A 24,211-nucleotide genomic window follows, 5' to 3' on the forward strand; every position below is an offset into this window, starting at 1 on the left:
ACAATCTATGTCCTATTACCATACTATCTGTTGTAAGCACCTATGATCGGTTGCTAATCCAGTTATTGTGTGTCTGTGTGTGTGTGTGTGTGTGTGTGTGTGTGTGTGTGTGTGTGTGTGTTTGTGTGTATATGAGTAGAGACTGCTGGGTGGAAAGTTGGGAAATGCAGTCATGTAAATCTCCAGTGGTGCATTTTGGTTTAGTAGGTATGTCTTTTAGCCTTTATTTTAAATTCTAATACTGGCAGGAAAACCAGACAGAACTATGTTTTGTTTAAATTTACTTTTACCAGAATGAATGTTGGGGCTGGGGATGGAGGAATACTTCTTATTTTCCCCTGATTTTTTGCCATATATTTTAGTATGTGCTTTGTAAAAATGAGCATTTTTCAGACAAGTCGTTGAATATTGGCCATGCCTCTCAAGTGTACCTCATTATGAGGAACATTCAAAATATCCATACTCCATAGCATGCCACTGTAGTACCAAAAAAGAATTACTTGCCTTGAGGGAAATAATATTTGTTGGACCCACTGATAAGTATGGAAAGCAAGGAGACATTAGTCATTTACCCCCAACAGTTTTCTGTCCAGCAAGGAAATCTCTTGTCATCACATATAAATATAGAATTGTGGAAAGACACACGAGTTATTGAATAAGCCTCTCACAACAGTCTAACAAACAAATAAACAGTTATTGGCATGAAATGAGTGACCATATAACACCTTCTGCTAAAAGTCTTAGTGTGCAGGAGCAGAATAGCAACTGACTGGATGGTTTAAAACTAAACTACTCTTGACCAGTGAGGACTATGAAGAGCAGTTGAGACAAAATAATCAGGTGCTACCAGAATGGGAACGGGGAGTGGTGTATCCTGGTTTTCAGTACTTGGAGCACTACCTAGCAGTAGAAAAAAGGAAAGACTGAAGAAGGCGGTGGGGGGGGGGGGTCCTACTACATACAAAACATCAACAGAGGCTTTTGTTTCTTGTGTGCCTACACAGGTGTGGCTGTGTACACCTTCCACATAAAATTATGTACTTAACAAAAAGGCAGTAATAAAATAAATAAGTAGATAAACAAACAAGCCAACCTTAAGCACAGCACTAAATGAATGGTGCCCTACATGGCTGTTTGGTTTTCCTGCCTTAAAGTTGGTTATGCAAGGAGCACAGACTTGTAAATAAATATGTCAATACACTTCTTCTACAAGGTTACAACTGTATTAATGTTTTTTTTTTTCATAATTACCAAACTTGCAAATCTTAACCAGTTGGAGAAATGAGGCAGTCTCCTAATGCAGAGAGCAAGGTGCTGACATTATGAATACTTATGCAGACTTAAAACCCAAGAAAAGAAACAACATTAATTGGTCCTCATATTCCATTTTTCTTGAAATTTTCAGATACTCTGACCCAGCTACAGCCTTAAATTAAGCTACATGGCAATATCCCTTCCTCTGAAAATTAGACAATGAACTGGATAAAACTATATAGCCCTTGATAATGTCATTCTGTCACAAGTATTAAACATTTTAGCTGCTAATATGTGCATGTGTATTTGGCCTTCAGGAAACATTTGAAAAATATGTGACATGTATTGTCACTAACTAAACAGAATTTAAAAAAAACACAGATCCATAAATAACTCATGCTAACAGAGTTAAAGGCTTTTTTTATACCGCTAAAATATCCAACTACAAGTAAACTCAGTGTAAGGAAAATAAAATAAAGTCCTACCTTACAAAAACTGCATATTTATCGACAATGACAATGTTTTAAAAATTGAAAAGTCAGCAATTCAGCTGCTGCATGGTTCCCTTTACAATAGTTATTTTTTTTTAACCATGCTACTTTTGGAAATGCATTTGTCAACCAATCTACCACTACCCACGTACAGCTCTATAGTATCCCACTATATCATTCCCTTCCATTTGCATACTTTCTTGCTGAACATTTTAAAGCAGTAACCTTTAACTCTTTCCTGTGCTGCCTGTCTTACTCCTGTCATGTCAAGTAGTGACACAGTACACTGACACAGTCTGCAGGTTACTCATACAGAAATAAATTACTAAGCTGTTTAGACTGCATAAAAGTACATAATTTGTTACAAATGTCAGCTGCAGTCACATTACATCCAGACATTTGCAATGTACAATGACTACAAGCCTTCTGATAAATATAGCATGTGTTCATATCCATGACAACTGCTGCAAGAAATGCACTGGTGAAAGATCTGCCACAAAGAACACATTTGCTTGCCAGTCGGACTCACTGTTATCGACAATGGGAAGCAAACTGTGATGTGGTGGAGGTGAGACATCCAAATCCTCATGAATCCCCTCCCCTTCTGTACTGGTAAGGATTAAAATTGCTATAATCCATTGCAGATTGTAATAAGTGTTACAATTTATGCCTGATTCCTCAGTACTGCTGAACAATGGCTCAATAACCATGCTGGAGAGGGTATTCAGTAAAATGTTAAATAAGAATGGAGCTGAGGGACATCTTTATTTTAATAATTTAGTGAGCAATAAAATGAGGTAACAGGATTGGTAAATGATTCATTCATTTACACAGACACTAGCATGCAGTGCTACTGAGCAGTACTGAAACTCACTAAAACACTTTAAGCTAAAATCAGCGTCGCTTTTGGTAAACTACAAGATGGTGTGCATTTTCTTTTTTTTTATTCACTTCAGTAGTCTTGTGTAGCTCTTGCCTTATTAGTTCATTGGAACCTCAGCTACATGCAAAAAATTACCTTAAAGCTGCAAACTATAATTTAATTTCAATACTCAGTATTTCATACCAAACTCTTATTTGACTCATTTTCTGAAAAATACTAGACAGAGGAGAGGTATTGTGTTTGTGTGTGTGACTGTGTGTGCATATGTGTGTGTGTGTGTGTGTGTGTGTGTGTGTGTGTGTGTGTGTGTGTGTGTGCGTGTGTGTTATGTGTCTAAGCATGAATGTTTACTCATAAGCATATATTCTCATTCTGCTGATCATAGACAAAGCAACAGCCAGGACCCGTATTAGGAAAGATGCAATCATACCAGCAGAAAGAGTTGATCCTGGCAAAACTGTGGCAGAAGGAAAAAGCATTAAACAATGAAGATATTAGAATGTTTGTGGAAAATGACTGTTCACTGTACACCAGGCAGAAGAGAAGCAAATTGTCACAGCAATCAGGGAATGTCAACAGGCAGGTATTAGATTCAAGCTGCTGTATCCAGCTGTCTTCAGAATATATATATTTTTTTCCTGGAGGATCAAAGTAATTTTGTGATGCAGAATACGCTAAGGCAGAAATACAAAAGTTTGTTCAGCAAAAAGTGAGCCATCAAACAGAAGGGGAATCTGCTTCTCATTCTGCTGATAATAAAGCCCATAAGGAGACTGTGTCTGTGAAACCTTTTCCAATGTTGCAAAGGAAAAAGCTTGAAAGAAAGAAAAAAGCAAATGAGTTGACTAGAAGAATCAGGAGTACCTTGGACTTGATCTGGATTCTGGGGTTGGGTAATGGAAATCCACAGGAAGAAGGCCAGCAACACTGAAATTAGTGAATAAATTGGAACTATAAAGGAGTAATCATATTTGTGAAATACGGCTTTACAACAAAATGACGCTGAGAAAGACTGGACTTTTGTTTACTTTCTTAAACTTTTGGGGAGACTGAAAGGCATACACCCCAATTTATGTCTTTAATGTTTAGAAGGACTCAAAGGAAAAAAGGGAATAACTCTAAGTAAAACAATTTTTGTTATTAACAGTATTTGTATAAAACATTTCATGATATAAACTGCATGTTATATAGTAAAGCAAGTAGTTGTATGTCATAAAGATACTAAAGTTAACAAGTATTTTTTTCTTTTTTAGATTTAAGAAATATATGCATTACAATGAAAAGGAGAAGAAAGGCTGGAGAAAACTATTTTCAGGACAATGTGCTGTAATCTTGGGGAACTGGCATGGAAGATGAGGTGCAAAAGTGAACTGATTATATTATATACAGAGTTGAGATGTTTTATCTTACTTTTGCATGAGTGAATGTCTGGATTAATGCCCTTGACTTAATCTAATAAAAAGTTTCTTGTATAAGCATCTGTACTATAAAAATAAGAGAACAGTGTGATATAATGAATAGATTTCCTTTAGCAAATACATGCTCAGTGTGAGTTGAGAAGTCTGCACGTCAGGGCAGCTATGCCTTCTGTTCTTACGTTTCCAATGAGACAAACTGACTACATGTCCAGGCTATACATTTCAAGAGCTCTGGATATTGTTTGCTGAGAGAAAAGTAAAATTACAAGGCACAAGGGCAAGCAACTTAGCAAAAATGAAGTCTAAAATTATTGCAAGTGAAAAGAGATAGCAGTTTTCCTGGTACCTAAACACCTTAATGCATTTACAAAAACAGTGTATAATTTAGTTTTAGCCACTGCATTTTTTGTAAGGCTAAATATTAATGTTTTCTGAAAGCATACAAAGTGATTATCATATCTAGGAGAGAAATAATGATGTAACAAGAACAGTCAGCAATTAGTGTAAGTAGGAGCATAGGCTGTACTGTGTGCTTTAGCATGCATAACCTTAATTTTAAGTTGGGTAATGTCTGCAGGTGTAGCTGCCAGTTTGGGACAATTATTCCTATTAGAAGGGTTAAAATTCATTACTTGAATATGTACACAGTTTTGTGTATTTGTTTTAAGTTAATAAGTGTCTACAGGTGTCTTTTTTTGAGGGTTTTCATTAAAACAAAAAGTATTGTAAATGTGACACAGGTCCAAATGAAGATGGCAAAAAACAACTCTATAGTTTTCATTAAAACAAAAAGTCTTGTAAATGTGACACAGGTCCAAATGAAGATGGCAAGAAACAACTCTATAAATTCTCAACCTGCCAAACTTTAGTGGTTGTATGTAACAAAAAAAAGTGAAAATACACGTTTAAAAAAGCTGACATATATAATAGGTGAGTATAATAACTACTTATCATAATGAGTACACTATCCATCATATTTTGGAATGTGAATGGCCTCACAGATACAGACAAAAAGGTAAAAATATTGAATTCTACTAAGAAATGCAGTGTGTAAATAGAAATGTTACAGGCGACACGTTTGGAAAGAAATGAACGTGTGAATTTTATACACAAAAGGATTTCAGAATGGATATTAAGCAGGATATCAGGGACAAAGGAAAAGGGGAGTACTTATACTAACTGCTACTTAAGCTCCAATAGTGATAAAAGAGGAAAAAAGATAATAATGGTAGACTTGTGGTAGTAAGGGGCTCCTGGCATGGGAGTAGGATTATGTTGGCATACTTATATTCCACCTAAAACTGCTATTACAAAACTTAAGAAAATTCTGGGAGAAATAATCAGCTTTTAACAGGGAATACTACTTATAGGTGGGAATTTCTATAGAATAGATTTCTGAAGAAATGTATGATAAAACTTGGTACCGACAATGGGAATTCAGTAGTAGGAACTCAGAAAGAATTTACATATTATTCCCCAAGGTACAGTAAATTAGCGATAACTAAACAGAAACTATGCTTCACAGGAAAATGTGCATTTAAATGAAAGCTTCAACACACATCCAATAACTATTTCAGATCACGTGCTAAAAATAACTAAGATAACAATGCAGACTAACCATGGATTTTGTAGCGGTATTAGAGATATTTCAGAAATTTTATAAAACTTTGTATAAATCAGAGAAATGTGAAAATCAAGAAAGAACATAAATGGAAATATGTGCAGATGATAACAAGGACAGAAGTAGATGAGGCTCAACAATTAATAGTTAAGACAGGAAGAGAAGAGATAAAAACAGCGACATATAATCAATCTGCAGGAAAGTCTCCAGGAATAGATGACATTCCTGTGGAAGTTTGGAAACTAGGAGGGAGGAAAGTGATAAAGACTTGGAAGGTTTTCGTGTAACAGTATTTTAAAAGGAGAGGAAATGCCAGCATCCTGGAAGAAAGCTGAAGTGGCTGAAACACCTAAAGATGGTAAAGACCTATCCAAACCCAGCTTCATAAAGTCCCATTTCAATTTTTGCCCATAATAACTAATAGACTGGCAAAGGGGTTGCCAAAATTGATAGATACAGATCAGTGTGTCTTCGTGGAGAGGAGGCAAACATTTGACAATACTAAAAGAACAATGACAAGCCAGAATAAAGCACAATGTAAGAAAATACTGCAGTTTTTGGTGAGGCTTGATGCAGAGGAAGCATTTGACAGAGTACATCGGGATTTTATGAGTAGGACAATGGAAGCTTTTGCATTCCTTGTTATAATAATAAGGTTAATTAGGAGGATATATCAGGGTTTGGAGGCAGAAATTAAAGTGGAAGGTTCCTCTCTGTTATGTTATGTCTTAATAGAAGAAACAGGCAGGGGTGTCCTCTTTCCCTTGTTATCTGTACTGCATTTAGAGCCATTGGCAAACAAAATAAGGGACTCAGACATTCAAGGACATAACTGGTATGGTAATCAAGAAAAGCTGGCTTCATTTTCAGATGATATTATTTTTCACATGATATTACCAGAAAAAGACAGCTCAGTGTTGTAGAACATTTTGAGACAGTTTCAAGTCATTTTGGGATATAAAATTAATGAAGATAAAACAAAGGCTATAGCTGTAAATTATGTACTCACACATGACTTTGTTCAGGAATGCACATATTTATGGGGGACATGATAAAATGAAGTATTTGGGAGTGCAGATTACAAAGGATTCTTTTATGGCAGCTAAGGATATGTGGGAAGAGACTAAACAAAAGATAAATGAATAACCGAGAAAGTGGAAGCTCTTCTTTTTCAATATTGATACAAGCAGTGGAAATGTTTTAGTCCCTGCAGTTTTATGCACAGGTCAGGCATATTTTTATCAACTAGAGAAGATGAGGAGAGCAATTAATAAAGCGTTGAATGATTTTATCTTGAAGGGGAAAAGGGCAAAGGGCAACTGGAATATGATGATCCTTCCAAAAGACAAAGATGGTTTAAGATTACCCGATTTTAGAGCTACACAGTTAAGGCTCATATGCGTAATACGAGCAGAAAGTTATAAATCATAGTGGAAAATGATAATGATGAAGCAGGAGGGAAAGGAATTCTAGAAATAAGGAGAGAGTGGAATTTTGGATGCAAATATTTGAGAATAATAACAACTATACAGAATATTATAATTATAAAGTAGGAGAAAGTATTCTAAGAACTATGTCAACATGAGAATGGAAAAAAAGAGATTTTGCCAATAGAGATAACTGGAATTAGGACAGAGAATAGGCAACAGGGGTCTGGAATCTGCTGAAGAAAACTGGAAAAGGAACAAAGGGAGCAAATATCTAGAGAGGGAAGGGTAACAGAATGGGAAGAGGCCAAGAAAAAACTTTCCCTCTCAGGGATTGATATCAGAATATATGCAAAAAAAAATAAATAGGGGAATCCTAAGTGAAAGATCTGCTCTGGCTTTGGTTTTAGTTGAATATAGAACAGAAGCTGTTGCTAAAAAAAGGATAATTAGTAGGGCATGTAACATACTACACAATAACTATAGGAAGAAATCAGATGAGGTTAATAAACACTGAGAAGAAAGATAAGTAATAACAAGGAAACAATGAAAAGACATATTTATGTCTCTCAAAATATGCAACCAAGTCTAGAAAAATCAGAAAGTTTGCTTGGAAGTGTTTGCATGGGTATTTTTATACTTAACGTAGACTCCAAATAATTCTACCTAGGTAGATGCCAAATGCTGGAGGTGTGATGGGGAAGAAAGAGGTAACTGTGAATGTTTTGAGAGTATAATAATTTGGCAAACTTTAAAAATTCCCTACAGAGTACTCTGTCAGAAATATTGTGTGAGCAAGTAGGTGTAACTAAGGAAATTATTCTTTTGGGGTAGGATACAGGATCTGAATTCCCTAGACATAGTAAGGCCTTGTTAAGTTTAATTCTGGTGGCTGCCAAAAAAGCATTGACTAGAAAATGGAAATCAAGTCAACTGTATTTGAAGTACTGTTGTCTCAGGCATAAAATAACTGGAACTGGAGTCTTTAGAAAAGGGTAGAAAGAAACTATATGGAAAAAATGAAATTGTGGGAAGAATACATGTAGAATAATTTACTGGAAGAGGAGTGAGGTTTAAGGAACGGCAGGAATTGATCAGTTTATGTAATGTTGGATTGATGATAATTCTACAAAAAATATATGTGATGTACAATGTTTGCAGCTGGGAGTATGTTAATATGGTCCGTTTTCTTTTATATAAATGTATGCTTGCTTATATCTTAAGTGATAATTCAATAACATTGTTAAAATACTACTACTTTTCACTGCTTATAAAGTGCATTTGTGTAGGATTCAGCAATCGTACCTCTATTGTCTGTCTGCATGGGTGTCGCGAAGTTTGCCACTTCTGTCTTAAGAAGTGTGAAGTTGGCTTTGTAGAAATTTTTTACGGTGGTTTCCCTAATGGGGGATGGGGGCAGGATGTGGATGTCTAGGGTGATTAGCTTGTGGTCAGATCTGACCAAAGAGGAATTGACCTTTTGTGTGGAACACCGGTCGCCTATGTTGGTAATGACCAGGTCTAGGATATTGCTGCCCCTGCTGGGTGTGTGGATAAGTTGATCCAAGGCGTTGGAATTTATGAATTCCAAAAAACGTTGAGCAAAAGAGTTGGTACATGAGTAGTTTTCCCAGTTAATGGTGGGGTAGCTGAAATCATCCATTATTACGGTGTTGGGTTGTACCCTAATATTTTTCAGTGTATTAATAAAAGAAGAGTGGGAATCCTGGGGCATGGTGGGGGAGCTGTAGCAAGTTACAATTTGGATTGCGGTCTTGCCCAGAGTTAGTTGCAGTTGGATAATCTCGGATGCATTATGCTGAGCAACTAGCCTGGAGGTGTGGATATACTTAATGAATATGGACACGCCTCCACCTTTAGTGTTTTGGTCCAGGTTAGGTGGCGAAAGGTGTGGTATGAATTATAGCCTGGTAATGCAGGGGTGCTCTCTGGAGCCTTGAACCAGGTCTCTGTCACTGCACAGATGTTGATGTTCTCCATTTTAAGGAGTGCCTCGAGTGAATGCATTTTGAGGTTTAGACTTCTAGCACTGAGTAACATTACCCTCAGATTTTGCTTGCTTGTACCTGTTATGGTTGTGAAGTTGTCATTTGAACCTTGCCTAAAAAAGGCACTATAGGGGTGGCAAGAGCATTAGCCAGTATCCAGAATCCCAAAGGGGACAGGTGCAGGCCATCTCTGGCAAAGCATCGTGGTCTGTCGATCATGTCATCCCAGGCAGACAGATACTGGATCCCCTTAGAATGACACCAGAAGATTAACCAATTGTCGAAGTAAATCATTTTGTCCTTGTACTGTGGTATCATTCTGGGTGATGGCAGGATGCTACTCAGGGCTAGGTTCATATCTGCCTGGGCTACAAGATCGAAGAGCTCCTCCATGTCTCTTTTCATGTAGTCCAGGGAGGTACGTCTCAGGTCATTCACACCAACATGGAGAATGACAGAGTCATATTTGTACTTGTTGTGGAGCGACCTGAGTGCATGCGTTATGTGGCAGATCCTGGCACCCAACATGCAGCTGACAGTAACTTTCTCCTTGTTTAGCCTGGTGAGTGGAACATCAGTGTGCCTGACTACAGAGTCATCTACGACTAGAGTGTTGGGTACGTTGTTATGCCTTATGGGCTGTGGTTGAGTAGCACACTGAGTTTGTGGATTATGTGTCATTTGGGTTGTGTTGGGGGTGGAATTTGCTTGCATTTCTGCTTTGGAGGTCTCTGTTGCTTGAGCAGATTTTTATTGACAGCCTCTGTAGATGTGTGTTGTGTGCTTCTATGTGTGTGTTTTGGTGGTGTAGGTTTTGAGGGACTATGTGATGAGTGTGGTGTGGTGCAAGTGTTTACCTTCTCCTCCTGACTATCTAATCCAGTCTTGGGTGAAGAGAGCTTTGCTTCCAGTTTGGCTATATAAGCGCATCTCTCACAGGTTATAGTGTTGGGTGGTAGGAGGAGAGGGTTGTCTGTGTACATGAGGCAATTGCTGCATTGCCCCAAGATGCCCAGATTCATCAGGTAGACAGGAGAAAACACCGAGGGTTGACCCTTAGACATGCCATGCCTGAACAGGTACTTATTTACTAAGTACTAAAAACTGTTTTCCTCTAGACAAGTGAGGAAAGTTGAGTGCTATAGTAATTTGTAGCTTATTTAGTGCTTACAACGAGTTCTGAATAAATGCTGAGATCAAAGAAACAGATTTGCGTGCTAAAACTAAAAAACTGGCTAGTTCTAAGGGAAAATTTGAAGAGCGGACTTTATGGTGCCAGGAATAGTTTAACCCTAGCTAAGTGGCGATGCATAAAGTGTATTTTTTTTTTAAATATAACAGTAGCAAATGAGCAAACTGATTTAAACAAATTAACCAATTAACCAATGAAAAGCTAAAAACTGAGCCCCATTCCAGCAGTCTTCGATCAGACAAGTTTTAACTGCACACTCCTGCCACTAGGGTGCATGGGAACCTTCTCCAAAAAAGATGGTCTGGATTAGTGCTCAAGTTACGCAAACAAAGCTAGATTCAGCAGGGCTTCAGGAAGTTAGTTGTGTTTAGGTGAGTGTGAACCTTTCAAAGCTTCATTTTTAGCAGTCACTTTTTTTCCAAACACTTCCATACTTTCAGTGGTTTAAATATCCATTTCAGACATCACTCAACAGTGTAAAGAAACACTGCAACTCATGGCTGCTCATGTTAATGAACACAGCCAAAAGAGTGTGCCCACCCTTCACAGTAGAAGTAAATGCCTGGGAGTTTAGCAGATAGGAGAAGTTTGGTGTGTGCATGTGTGTGTACGTGTGTGTGTGTGTGTGTGTGTGTGTGTGTGTGTGTGTGTGTGTGTGTGTGCACGTGCGCCTGTGTGTGTGTGTGTGTGTGTGTGTGTGTGTGTGTGTGTGTGTGTGTGTGTGTGTGTGTGTGTCTGCATGTCTGAGTGTGTTGGCCGCGGTGTTTACAGTAGTGGTGAGTTAGAGGCAGGGTAACTTTGTGTGTGTATGAGTGAGTGTGTCTGTGAGTTTGATCAAATGGGGGTATTTTGAGTGTGTGTATCTGTGTGCCTCCGTGTGTGTGTGTGTGTGTGTGTGTGTGTGTGTGTGTGTGTGTGTATGAATGTGTGAATGTGTGTTATGTTTGGAAGAGGCGGGGGGGCCTGTCATACCTCCACAGTCCCCTAGACTAATATGCAAATCCTGCAACACTGAGTTGAGGGAATACCAGCCATGAGGTTAATCTCTTTAATATAGTGACCAGCAGGCAATAAAACCTGACACTGGTCAGAGAGGACACTAGCCACCAGGGATACATCTTTAATATTGTACCTTAATGGCACTTAAACATAACACTGACCAGAGGAACACTTGCCAGCAGAGACAACTTTTCAAACATGTGTCTTAATGGCACTTAAACAGGACGTGAGTAAAGGGGGAGACTATCCACCAGGGACATTATTTGCATTGTGACTGAAAGAACCTTTGAAATAAAATAAAGGCAGCATATGTTGGGGGGGGACACTAGCCCCAAGGGATATTCTGCATATCATGCCTGAAAGGCACTTAAACAAGATGAGGGTCATGGAGAAGCTAGTCACCAAGGACAGCTCTTCAATACTATGCCTAAATGGAATTTAATGAAAACATTGGTTGGGGGGGTAATTTTAGCCACCATGGATACGCTGCATATCATGCCTGAAAGGTATTTAGAAAAAAATAAAGGTGATGTTGGTTATGGGGACACTACACACCAAGGAAACTCCATACAGTATACTCTAAAGGGACTAAAGAATTATTCAGACTATGGACCCTCCTATCCCTCCATCTCAGTCCTCTTCACCACCACTAGACAGCAGGAATATTGTGCCTTAATGGCACTTATAAAAAAAAAGAAAGATGAAGTGGGTTGAAAAGGAACACTAGGCAGAAGGGACATTCTACATTATGCACATTAACAGCACTTAAAAGAAAATAAAAACAAGTTGGATTGGGAGAAACACTGGCCAGCAGGGATACAGCATGCTGCAAAGGCATTTATTAAAAAAAAAGAAAGGAAGACGATGTAGGTCTGGAGGAGGTACTAGGCATCAGTAATACTATGCCTTAAAGACAATAAAAAAATTCAAACTCTGCTCTCTTCCACAGAGGATATTAGTCCACCATGAAATACCATCTAAAATTGAAAACAAGTTAAAGAAGAAAGGAGGTGAAAGCAGGGCTTCAAACCATGCATACATACCACTAGAAGTAACATCTTTATCCCACACACCACACACTAATGGATGTTAGTGTAGCAATTTTCTTTAAGATAATAAAGATCTTGAGCATGTATTTATTGAAGGATATGAAGTCTGATACTCAAATGTCTGCCATTTATGTACAAACTGCAGTCCTAAATGTTCTGCCAGAAAAACACATATTTTAAGAGGAACGCAGCAAAATTATGAAGTAAAAATCTGGACAGTCTGTGAAAATCTGCAGTTGAGAAGTAGGTTTATAAGAAGCAACAGCAGGAATACAGTGTAAAATCAGGGACTGTTGTGAGGGATAGTGGCATGTCCGTGTGGGGGGAGACCTCAAGACAAGGCTGGAAGTAACACTAGATGAAACTAGGGAGAATTTCAAAATGAGGCTCTTCTGCATGATGAAGAAGTATAAACTCAAATATGTGGCATTAATGGCTGACTGTAACCATTGGGAACATTCGGATAACTCAGAGATAGATATGGTGTGTGTGTGTGTGTGTGTGTGTGTGTGTGTGTGTGTGTGTGTGTGTGTGTGTGTGTGTGTGTATACTTTATTCAATGTGTATATGTATCTGGAAGAAAGAATAGAGGAGTGCCATTGCCAACACAATGTATAGGCCACAAGTGTTAAAAGAAAAATGCTGATTTATACTTGCAGTGGTTAAGGGTAATTCAGAGACATTCAAATGAACTGATAATAGTATCTTTCCTCACAATGCAGCAAATGCGTTTCGAAATTGTAAAGTACTGCATCTCATAAGCAGTCTCTTTGTACTGCAGATCTTACCTGAAGTGATGGGGTTCCTTATGAATATTCAGGCTTGTGTCTTCATAATGAAGAAATGCCTAACAAATGGCACTCTTTCTTGGCTGCACATAAATACTCAGTTCATCTCTAATTGCGGCTATTTAATCTTTCTTTTCTTCAAGAAAATTCAGAATTAAATACATTTTAGCTCTTTTCCAGCACACTATACATCTTAAGACATTTCAGTTGATCCCACTTACAATAAGAATAAACTGAATTTCAGCATCCAAAGCTTCCAATATTTCTGCCAGATTTCTTAGAAATGCAAAACTCCAGTGGATTTTGGTTAAACAATATCTGCACAGAGCATCATGTAGTTCTAAACACATTGGCGCTTAAAAGCAAACAGATTTCTATGCTAATGCCAATACATTTCAGTTCTGGCAGGTACTTCATCACCATTTTATACATCTGAATACTGAATAAGCCCATTGTACACAAATATTCTTTTTTCAGGTGTAACCCATGGGTAGTTTCTACTTAACTGATTTGCTTACTATCACACAGTAAGACAGTGTTGGTGAAAGTAATCAAACCATGCATCCGGGCCTAAAGGAAGCAGATTGTTACAAGTCAGTCTTAATCCTTTGGACCATCTGACAGACATAAAAAAAAAACTGTTCTATCACTAAGTTATGTTATATCAAAGAGCTAGACAATTACAAAGAGGTGTAAGAGAAGTAGTCTAACTTTCATGAGATCTATATTCTAAGTGAATAATCAGGAAGAACAGACTATCACATGACATGCCAACCATTCTAACAAGCTCAATAGTCTTAAAGCTCAATCCATCTATTCACTGCTGTCAAGCCGCATCTAATTCCTGTAATAACCCTATAAATAGCCATCATCATCCATAGATTTTACTGGGCAAACAGGGAATGCAAGCAAATTATCAGGCCTGCCTTCCATATTACAAACACTTGCCACACACACACCTATGGACAATTTAGAGTGTCCAATCCGCCTACTACTTGTATTTGAGATGTAGGATTAAACACGAGTCCTTAAAAGAAAACTCAGGCAAACAAAGGGAAAGCATCCAGATTCTGTACAGAGGGCACCCTGGTTGAGAAATAAAACACAGTCTTGCTGTTGGGTGAAAAAGGTCCTCAATATACCACTGTGTCATATATATAAAAGGCACTGAGAACCGTAAACTGAGCATTTTAAGAATGAATTACGAAATACAATAGCAAAAAAAAGAGCGGCAGATTGTCTAGAAAGGCTTTCTTGAAAAAAGAGAAATGTCAAAACAGTAAATTAATTCAAGAAAGGATAAGAATAAGATAAGGCAATACTTAGAAAGGGTAGAAAATAGAAAAAGGAATTAAGCTACAGCTGGTTAAGTAGGACCTGTAAATTTTCTAGAATTAGAGACAAAGTGAAAAATAATTAAGGGAAAAAGGCGCCAAATATAATACTCTTGAGAGGTATGGAGCAAAAAATTCTTAGCTTCCTATCACTTTGATGCTTCTGTGTTGACAATAGTTTTTATGTGAATTTAGATATAATGTTCAAATGTGAAAAAAAAATTAGCAATACATTTTTGAAACAAATCTGGAATTCATTCAAACTTTTAAAAGTGGTCACATTTCACCATTCTTTGCAGCCATTCTGAGTACCCATACTGTTGACACTGCATACAGTATAGCAACAATTCCATGCAACCTCTCAGTAATGCAGCTCAAGCCATCTGTGATTGAATTAATAGAATATTATAGAATACACTGCTCAGCATAGCACAAACTATTGAAACAAGTTGACAAAAACATCTTGCTGAAAAAGTTTGGTTTGTGAAGAAACAGCACTTTACTCCAAGATCACATCAATTGCAAAGATATTGCTGTCTCCAAATGTGACAATGTCACTGTCATTTAAAGATGATGGTACACAGAGCAACACCCTTCATGGAAAGATTTTAACTGTTTGCTAAAACACTATATCAGACAGAGAAAAGTCACTCAAAAGAATCAGGAATAACAAAGCAAGTTGCAGCAAGCTATGCCTCTAAAATTGGGTCTGTGTTTAGCTGTCGAAAACATAAACCCTCGAATGGCTAAATATTGAACAAAAAACATTGATACGGAACATTACCAAACATATGTAACTTCGAAAATAAATTCATGGAATCAACATAGATGGCCAACAACAAGGAAGTTATGAGTTGTATAAGGTAAGTTAAGGAAACCTTTTAAATTTGCCCTATTCCCCACTGTAGTGTGATCTCAGAGTTGGTATATATAGTTAGGGGCGATGATGGCCAACTATGACCATTCGCTGAATTTATTTTTGCAGTTACTTGTGTTCAGTAATGACTGTAATCCTTGCCTGATGTAAGCTGTACTGGTAAAAAATGTTAACTTCATTCTAGCAATGTGGTAATCTGTCTGGCTAATACAACTCCTAACTTACTTCTAGGTCAATTAACAACTAATATCTTACCATCAAACACAGCCCTGCTGTGCTGAGTGGTGGATGCCAAGGGTAAACATGTGTTGTCAAACTTGTTGCCATAGTTTCCGATACTGACTTCAAACTGAATGGCATCATCCACATCCTGAAGCATGGTAGCGGAATAGAATGCAGCATACAAGTAATACTTCCTTCTTCGGAGGAATTTCTGTGAATGAGAAACATTTCCAAGGGTACTTTATAAATTATTGATATCAAACTCCTCTATGATGAGTTACAGAGGGAAAATGCATCATTTATATACCGGTATATCACAAGATAAGGGTAAAATATGAAAATAATCTGTCTACGATCTGTCTAATAATAAAGACAATACAAATTAATGCTTTTAGCAGAACTCATATTTTTACTAACCCCATGTTAATTAAGAAACATAAACATGTAATTTGTGAATTTAACTTTTTGTTGAGCATTTTTTCCAGCTGGGCCACACCCCTTTTCATCAGTTGTCTAGGGAAGAAATATCAAGTGAACACGAACAATTTGTTACTGCAAAAAATAAGTGTGCTATCCAATGCAAATCAGTAAAAAAGGCTAATAAAAGACACATGGAAATACATGCAGACTATTTCCATTTTAGACTTGAATGGAAACCTGAGACGCCATTGAAAATGAATGTAAAGGCAGGGAGGACATCTAAGAAAGTGGACCAGCTTCAATGGCATAAAGGGATAAAGCCCTGGCTATGATGCAGGTGACCTGAGTTGAAATATTGGTTCAGGTGCCTGTTGCAGCTGGAAGCAGTAAGGAAAGAAATAATGAAAAAGGGAATCAGGGTGACATCCCAGTGAGGTTAAGTTGCTTATTCCAGATTTCCAGATCTGGTAGAAACTTGAACAGAAGACCATCATCTGGGCAGAGTGACTAGGTTGAAGAAGGTGCATATCCATCTGTTGGCTTGGGTGTGGAACAGTTTCTAAAAACTATACCTTATTGCTCAGTTCCACCTCAAATCTGATGTCAGCATACAGGAAGTAATAGAACCAACAGTAAATCAGATGCTACCTTCTGTGTGTGCTCAAGGTAATTCCCCAACACTCTCACCTGTCTCATTGCCAGCGTCATCAGTTAAGAAAGGGGGCTGATTTACCTACTTAACTAGATGAAAGTAGGGTATAGCTGGGGGATGAACATATACAGCTGGAGATGGAGTGGTTCAAGTTGGGTGCCTCATCACCACAAAAAAAACAACCAAGCCTGAACTTACAAACAGATGCAGGCACAAAAATAGTGTGCAAGAAAGTGCCAAAGAATATGCAGCAAAAAAAATATCATTCAGAAATCCAGACACAGAAGCTCAAAATTAATAATTAGAGTACAGTCTTTAATCCAGCTAAAGGTATAGCTAGTAATGTAACACTTCCACACATTCAAAGCACAGAATCTGAAAGAGAATAAATGGGAACCATCTATGTGTAAACACTTACTTATTCAAATAATTATATAATGCCTTTGAGTCAGGTAGTGCTTACTTACGAACATTAAGACTGAAAAATATAAGCAAAATATCAGATTAAATTCCAGACTGCCAAAATGAAAGCTTTGAACTTCTGGTATGTTAGCATTGTGAAAAGCAATATCCTCAGGTTGCTTTGCCTCAGGAAAATATAAATTCAAGTCAAAAAAGGACATGTGGAATATAAAAATACATTGGAAGATAAAAAAACTTAAATCAGATGAATCTCAACTAAAACAAGAAAAATGGCCCCCAATAAGCAGATAAACTGCAATAAGAAAAGATATGGGAGAGCCAGGAACTCTGGCCACAATATGTCATGAGATCAAATGCTTAAAGCAATCACTGCAGAGCAACTTACTGAAGCAGGAGGGAGGATGGAATGAACTGGAACAGAGATTGAGAGAGAAATCAGATCTGATCCCAAAACCTAATACTGGAGAATGTGAAAGGGAAGGCAAGGATGGATGCAACGAAGCAAGACTACGTGTTCAGAAGCTAAAGTAATATTTTTAGAGGACTGCATCTACCAGAGGAATGTAACAATTTCAGGAGTGACAAAGTGAAAAAAAAGGACTAACTGCAAAAACATGGTAGAACAGTTACTTGCAGACTAGACAGCAACACCTAACTGGGATATTTATTTATTTATTTGTCTTTGTTTACTGGGAAAGTTTGATTGGGTAATACCCATTTTCAGCAGAGGCAGGGGAGAAAAGCTCCATTTACTTGCATTGCATTATACTAAGTTTCAGTCACAGTATAGTTACATTTCTATTTACATTTATACACAAACAGAAGTTACATTTATCCATTCTAAGATTTTACAGAGGTGGAAGTTACTAAAGACAACGCACATGTGCAACTTAGTAGATTGTACAGGCAGCAGTTAAGTATAAAAATAATTTTGTCATTTTAGCAAGAGGCTGAAGATATTATTTTTAAGAGATTATTTGGAGAGTATCATACAGTGAACACAAAATTTTAATCTTTGTGATGACCATGTGCAGGACCAGGACAGGTTAAGATGTTGTTTATGCAGTGGTTTAAAACTACTGAGTTTCTAGGTGAGTTTTATTTCTGTAAGGATACTATTCCAGAGTTTAGCAACACATTGGGAGTAGATTGAGTACCCTGCAACATTATTTGACTTATTTGTATGAAACAAGAATTTGTTACTGGAATGGAGGTCCCTTGCTGGATAGTAGGGCAGTAATAAGTTTTGTAGTGCAGGGCATTTTTCCTGAATGATGAATGAGTTTGTGTGCTGCAGTTAGTTGGGAATAAGTTAAACAGTTGTCCAGTTCAAGCCAGTTTAATTGCTTTAAGCTAAGAAAATGGTGGGTCCTATGAGGGAGACTGGTGGGAAATTTAGCTACTTTATTGTGGCAGGAGAAAAGTTTCTTTCTTTGAGTATTTATTTAAGTTTGTTAGGATAGGAGTGGCGTATAAGAGAGTTGGCAGTAAAGGTGGCGCTAGAGTTTTTCTTGCAATATCTGTAAGGATTCCATTGATCCCATAAAGGGAGCCGAGTTTCTGGTGTGTAGATTTAACAGTGTGCAGTACATGCTGGTCATTTTTGATACTGTCATCTATTATAACACCTAGAAGTTTACTGTGAGTCACAGTTTTGTTGATGGTATTATTTACTGACTTTATGGTAAAAGATTTCTTTTGATTTTGACTTTTGCAGGTGAAAAGCATTAACTTAGTTTTTTTGGTGTGGAGTATGAGGTTTGATTCTTTGGGCCAGGTTTCTACAGAGGAGAAAGATTTTTATATAACATCTTGGCTCTTACTTATTGTTGAGACCATACATATTAATGTTGAATCATCTGCGTACTGAACTAAACTAGTATGGTGAGCAGAGGTGTGGAGGTCATTAATAAATATACTAATAGTAGAGGACCCAGGATAGAGCCCCGAGGGACACCTGTAGTAACTGGTTGAAAGGATGAGTAGGTTTGTTGCCATTTATTGGCTTGTTGTCTTCCAGATAGGTAAATAAGTAACGATGACAAGGAGTATTGTGAAAGTCCTACTGAGGAGCGTTGAATGAGCAGTTGCTGGTGTGAGACAGTATCAAATGCCTTTGACAAGTCTAAGATCAAGCTGGACCCAAGCAGACCATTGTTTCTATGTCAGCTTATTATACTGGTAAAATGTAGTAGAGCAGTAGTCATGCTTTGCTGGGCCCTAAAGCCATGTTGTGTTTCTGAGTGCAGGTTATCTGAGGTTAGGTACTGTATCAGCTGCATATCGATGCATTTCTCTAATATTCTGGAGTGGGGGGAGAGAAACGCTATTGGTCTAAACCCTGTAAATGTGCCAACTTTGTGTGGTGGTATGATGCAGGATTTTTTCCACGGTGATGGGGCATATCTTTCGCTGTGGACCTATTGATTAGTATGGACACAGGAAAGGCTATGACTTCTGCAGTCATTTTAAGGTAGTCTGCCAGTAGCTGGTCTACAGATGTAGTTTTAAATTTAAGGAGCAACTTCCTTACGAGCGAGGTAGGTACTGAACTAAAACTGAAGAGCTGTGTGTGGTTTTGATTGGACAGGGGTAGAGTGAGGTGGCAGATGTGTTAGTATCTAACAGAGATAATATTGATTGTATAAAGTAGGAATTAAACTATGTGGGGATAGAGTCTGTCATATCATGTATTTTTGGAGAGGTACTAGTGGTCTTGCCAGGGTGGAGGAGTTTATTTAGTAATGACCAAAAACATTTTGGGTTGTTTATATGTTTGTCTTGCAGGTTGGTATAGTATGTTTGCTTATCCTGTTTGACATGGAGTTTTGCAAAGTTTCTAAGATGTCTAAATTGCAGGAAGGCAAATCAAAAGGACCCACAAAAATACCTGATGAGTGCAGCTGAAAGGATCGGGGAGAGCACGAGCCATTACTGTTCAGCTTCAAACTTTGAGTTAAAAGAAAAGATTATAGAAAACCTCCAGGCAAAAAGCTGATGATCAAAGGCATAAGATTCTTTATAAACCTTGATTATTCTTATGAAACCAAATGGCAAAGGGGCACTTTCAAGCCAGAAATAAAAAAGTTGTAAAGAGTGGGGACTACAGTGGAAGCTCTTGTACCCAGCTACATGGAGGATATTTATGCTGTGGAGTACAAAATCATTTTCCAGCCCAGAGGGAGGCCCTTGCAGTGTTTCAGCAACCAGTGAACCACAGGCAAGATGGTGTGTAACAAGGAGCTGTGAAAGACGTGGATTTAAACTGTCTGACACAAAAGGCAGAATCAAACGATAACAGAGGAAAAGAGCTTCTTTCTGCTATTCATGCAACAACAAACTTTAAGGGGAAAGAGCAGAAATCATCAAAGAGACAAGGACAAAAAAGGTAATAGTGGATTTGGAGACTCAGGAGATGGATGTCTAGCGAAAGAAAAGGAGAGCAGCTGCAGGAAGACAGACTGTGTAAAAGAGGGTGAAGAAAAGGGATATATAAAGACTGGACAGTGATGGCTACTTCATGCCAATTCTAAGTGCAAAAATGATCAACAGGAGAGGTAGCAGCTATTTTCTTATCTGCTTATCATCAAACAGTATGAATACATGTGCTTAGTAAAGCAAGCAATGGTGAATGGACTGGTGGTAAAAAAATAAAATAAAAAGTAAGATACATGGTTTCACAAACTGAAATAAACACATAAATAATAAGAGCCAACTGTGGCATAATTGTAACCCTCCACATTGGTAAAAAGGTATTATAATGGTACAGCAAAGTAGTTATGTAAGAACTAATACAAAAAAGTGTAAATGCTGAACAAGTATGAGCTACACACTATGGGAAAGAAAGGGAACAGCAATGGAAACAGTGGTAAAATGAAGTGGAAACATAAAGATACACAATACTAAGGCAAAAGTAGAGCAGGTGAAACCAGAGAAGGGAGAACGCTAATCCAAGAAGGGGAAGGTAACTAAGTACATTATTGAAAATATAGGACACATTATAAAGATTAGAACGGTAAAGAAACTTGCATAAGCAGCCTTTGAAGAATAAGCTATTAGTGAGTGAATCTTAGTTTATTCTAAACATTAATGGAGTAGCCTTTCAAAGTCATAGGGGCTGAGACAGGTAGGGGTAAAGGTCAAGTTAGAAACAAACAGTGATGTCCTGTATAAAGGAATACTAAATAAAACAATAAGAGCAAAACCAGGTTAAGACTTAGTAGTGAAACTCAGAACATGGTGAAAAGAACAAAGTATAAACAGCTGTACCTAGACAGGAATGATGCGGACAAATCTTGGGGAAGAGGCATACCAGAGAGAAATACAGCAAGCGTAGAGAAACAAAACACTGCAAGGAGTAAGTGAGGAACCCATAAATATAAAAATTATCAGGATACAAATAAACTGTATATGAACAACAGTTAATATCATTTAAGCATCACTAGACAGAAGTCAGATATCAGTGCAGCTCTGTTGCACATTATGAAAGCTTTAAGATGAAATCTTTCAATAGCTTCTATATAGTACAGCTTTGGAATTAGTAATGCAAATATGAACAGGCTACATTAGATGCCTAGAGGTGTTAGTAGGATGTAACTGAAGAAGCACCTAAGAGGCATCACTAGGCTGTACCGAGTTAAAAGAGATATACGGGGGTTGTACCTAGACAGAAAAAAGGATGATGGGAATCCTGTAGAGAGAAAATAACACTGATAGGACAGATCAGCAGAGAAACATAAAGACAGAGAAAGCAAATGTGGCATGAAGATGGCTGAAAAGACATAATGAGGTGAAATACTGTGACCAAGTGGTAGTTGGAGAAAGAGTCAAAACCTGGGATGAGATCTTAGATGAATATCAGTTAGACCCTAGACTAGAAGGGGAATATCGAGGAGTGCAGGAAGGCAGGAGGAAGACAGACCAAAAAATATGAAAAGAGGACATAGTACAGGACATGCTGCAAGGGCTGGAGACAGACCTCTGGACAAAGATGATATAATGGGGGACAAACACCCAAAAACAGGGACAGATTTTAAATATTGCTCTTATAAACTTACAAAGTTCACAAAATAAAAGAGTTTGTGTTACCATGTACTTTCTAAAGGTTATAAAGGCTGAAACTCAAAAGTTTGTCATTAGTTACTAACTTCCATCCCACTGATTTGCCAGAATACCACAGATTTTATGGGAAGCAGAGCAAAAATATCAGTCAAAATTCTGGACACTCTGCGAAAATCTGGACAGGTGAGAGGTATAGCTGGACAGCAACAGAAGAGAAGTAAGGTCAGTGACAGGGCTGATTAGAAAATGGATAATGGAAATAGGGAATAAGAGAAATGATAAGTTAAGAAAAAATGGGCAAAGGACATACAGGAACCAATAATTAAAATTAGGTGGGGGGCAAATCCTTAGAATGCCTAGATACACTTTTAAGGCCCAGAAATATAGGAAATTTGCATGCAAATGCTTACATAAATATTTTTATACCCTAGTAAAATTAAGCAAAATGTTCCCAGGGGGTGGATGCAACATGCTGTTGATGTCATGAGCAAAGAGCTACATGGCATCATGTTTCCTGACACTTTCCAAAACCAGGACAATCTAGAGGAAGTTATTCTTGTTGGGATACGATAACAGAGTAGTAGATGAGGAAAAGAAGTTGCTTTAGTTGCTTATGAGACTCATGATGACAACAATTACAAAAAACAAATTAGAAAAAAACAAGGACCCCCCCCCCCCAAAAAAAAAAAGCTAAGAAAGTGGATGAGCTGATAAGGAAACTCCATTTGGAGGAGAAGAGAGGAAAAATAGCAGTGGAGGTAAATCAATGAAGAAATGGGAGTGATAAAGGAAAAACATGGAAACTATGGCTAATGGAGAGGAAAAAGAAAGAATAATCTAAGATCATTCCAGGAAAACTGGGATACAGAACTAAAGAAGTAAATGTACATATTTACTAGGGTTAAGGATTAGGCCAAAGGATTTTATTAGCTTGAAATACTCTATATTAAATATGCTACTCCAGATACCTATGACCATATGTGTCTAAATATGTTTGCAAGTGCAAAATACAGTTGTGGTGGTGTGATGTCTTAGCAGAATTTTACTTATTTTTTTAAAGATTAATCCTTCCTATAGATTGTTGGCTATAAGTATATACAAATGTTATGTCATGACTATAATCATAGGAAAAAAAGAAGAGCAACAGAGCTTTCTCATTTGTGAATCAACAAATTTGAATTTAGAATTAGTTAATATACCTTTTTGAAATGATTGCAATTACACAATAAGTGCCTAAATAACCTGTTTAGCTATAAGCTGAGTATGACTTTCCTCTACATGTACATATACAGAAGCAACAAACACTGTTGGTGCTATGAAAAAGAACATCAGTTGTAAAAGTAATCTGGATGTAATAAAGACAACAGTGAGAAAAATGAAAGCTTCACTGGAAGTGGGTCAGAAGCTTGGCACAGTGAATACAGCAGATGATGCATATGTCAATTAAAATCTGCAAAGTATGTGCAAAGTGATGACTTTTCTGGTACTGGATTTATTGACAGGTCTGTACTGCTTGCCAATTCAACATATTAAGAAAGATCCTAAAATATTTCCCACAGTGCACATTCAAAGAAAGTTCTACTAGTTTTGAGGAATGAAAAAAATGAGTTTGAACAGACTGGAGTTTGTGGGCATGGTTAAGGAGAAGGTAAACAGCAATGGTTATTTATTTTGAAAAAAGGTAGAATTAATTTATGCAGAGATCCACAACATCTTAATACATATATAAATATGGAACATTCCCCATGCACAACTGAAGAATTAGATTTAACTACATCAAGTATGAAGTGTTCGCCTTTGCTTCATGTTAGTTAGGGGATTGTAGAAATTAGACTTTATGAAAAAAGATACATTTTTATGTACATTTACATTCATTGATGCAAAAGAAAAAGATTTTTGCAGACTTTCATCTTGTGTTTTGTCAGCACCTAGAGTGTTTCAGACAGCACTCATCGTGGGGCTTGAAGGTGTTGTTAACACTATCAATGAAACGATAGAAGGAGGAGTCAAGAAAGAGAGCATAATAAGAGAGTAAATGGATTATGGAAAAAATGGAGACTGCACCAACTAAAGCTGAAAAAATAAGAATAA

The 24,211-nt window shown here is 37.5% G+C and overlaps 1 protein-coding gene across 5 annotated transcripts in view; it reads right to left on the reverse strand.

The window, feature by feature from the left end:
- The window catches only part of DYSF (dysferlin), a 3,914,743-nt gene that overhangs the window by 1,915,919 nt on the left and 1,974,613 nt on the right, over positions 1–24,211 (reverse strand). For all 5 annotated transcript variants that reach the window (XM_044064060.1, XM_044064063.1, XM_044064061.1 and 2 more), the window contains one exon: positions 15,598–15,775. In XM_044064060.1, coding sequence (XP_043919995.1) covers positions 15,598–15,775 — 178 coding nt within the window. The remainder of the gene's footprint in view (positions 1–15,597; positions 15,776–24,211) is intronic.

This window comes from Protopterus annectens, chromosome 2.part2 (genome assembly GCF_019279795.1).
Source record: "Protopterus annectens isolate FY-2018-M chromosome 2.part2, PAN1.0, whole genome shotgun sequence".
Taxonomy (NCBI): Eukaryota; Metazoa; Chordata; order Ceratodontiformes; family Protopteridae; genus Protopterus; species Protopterus annectens.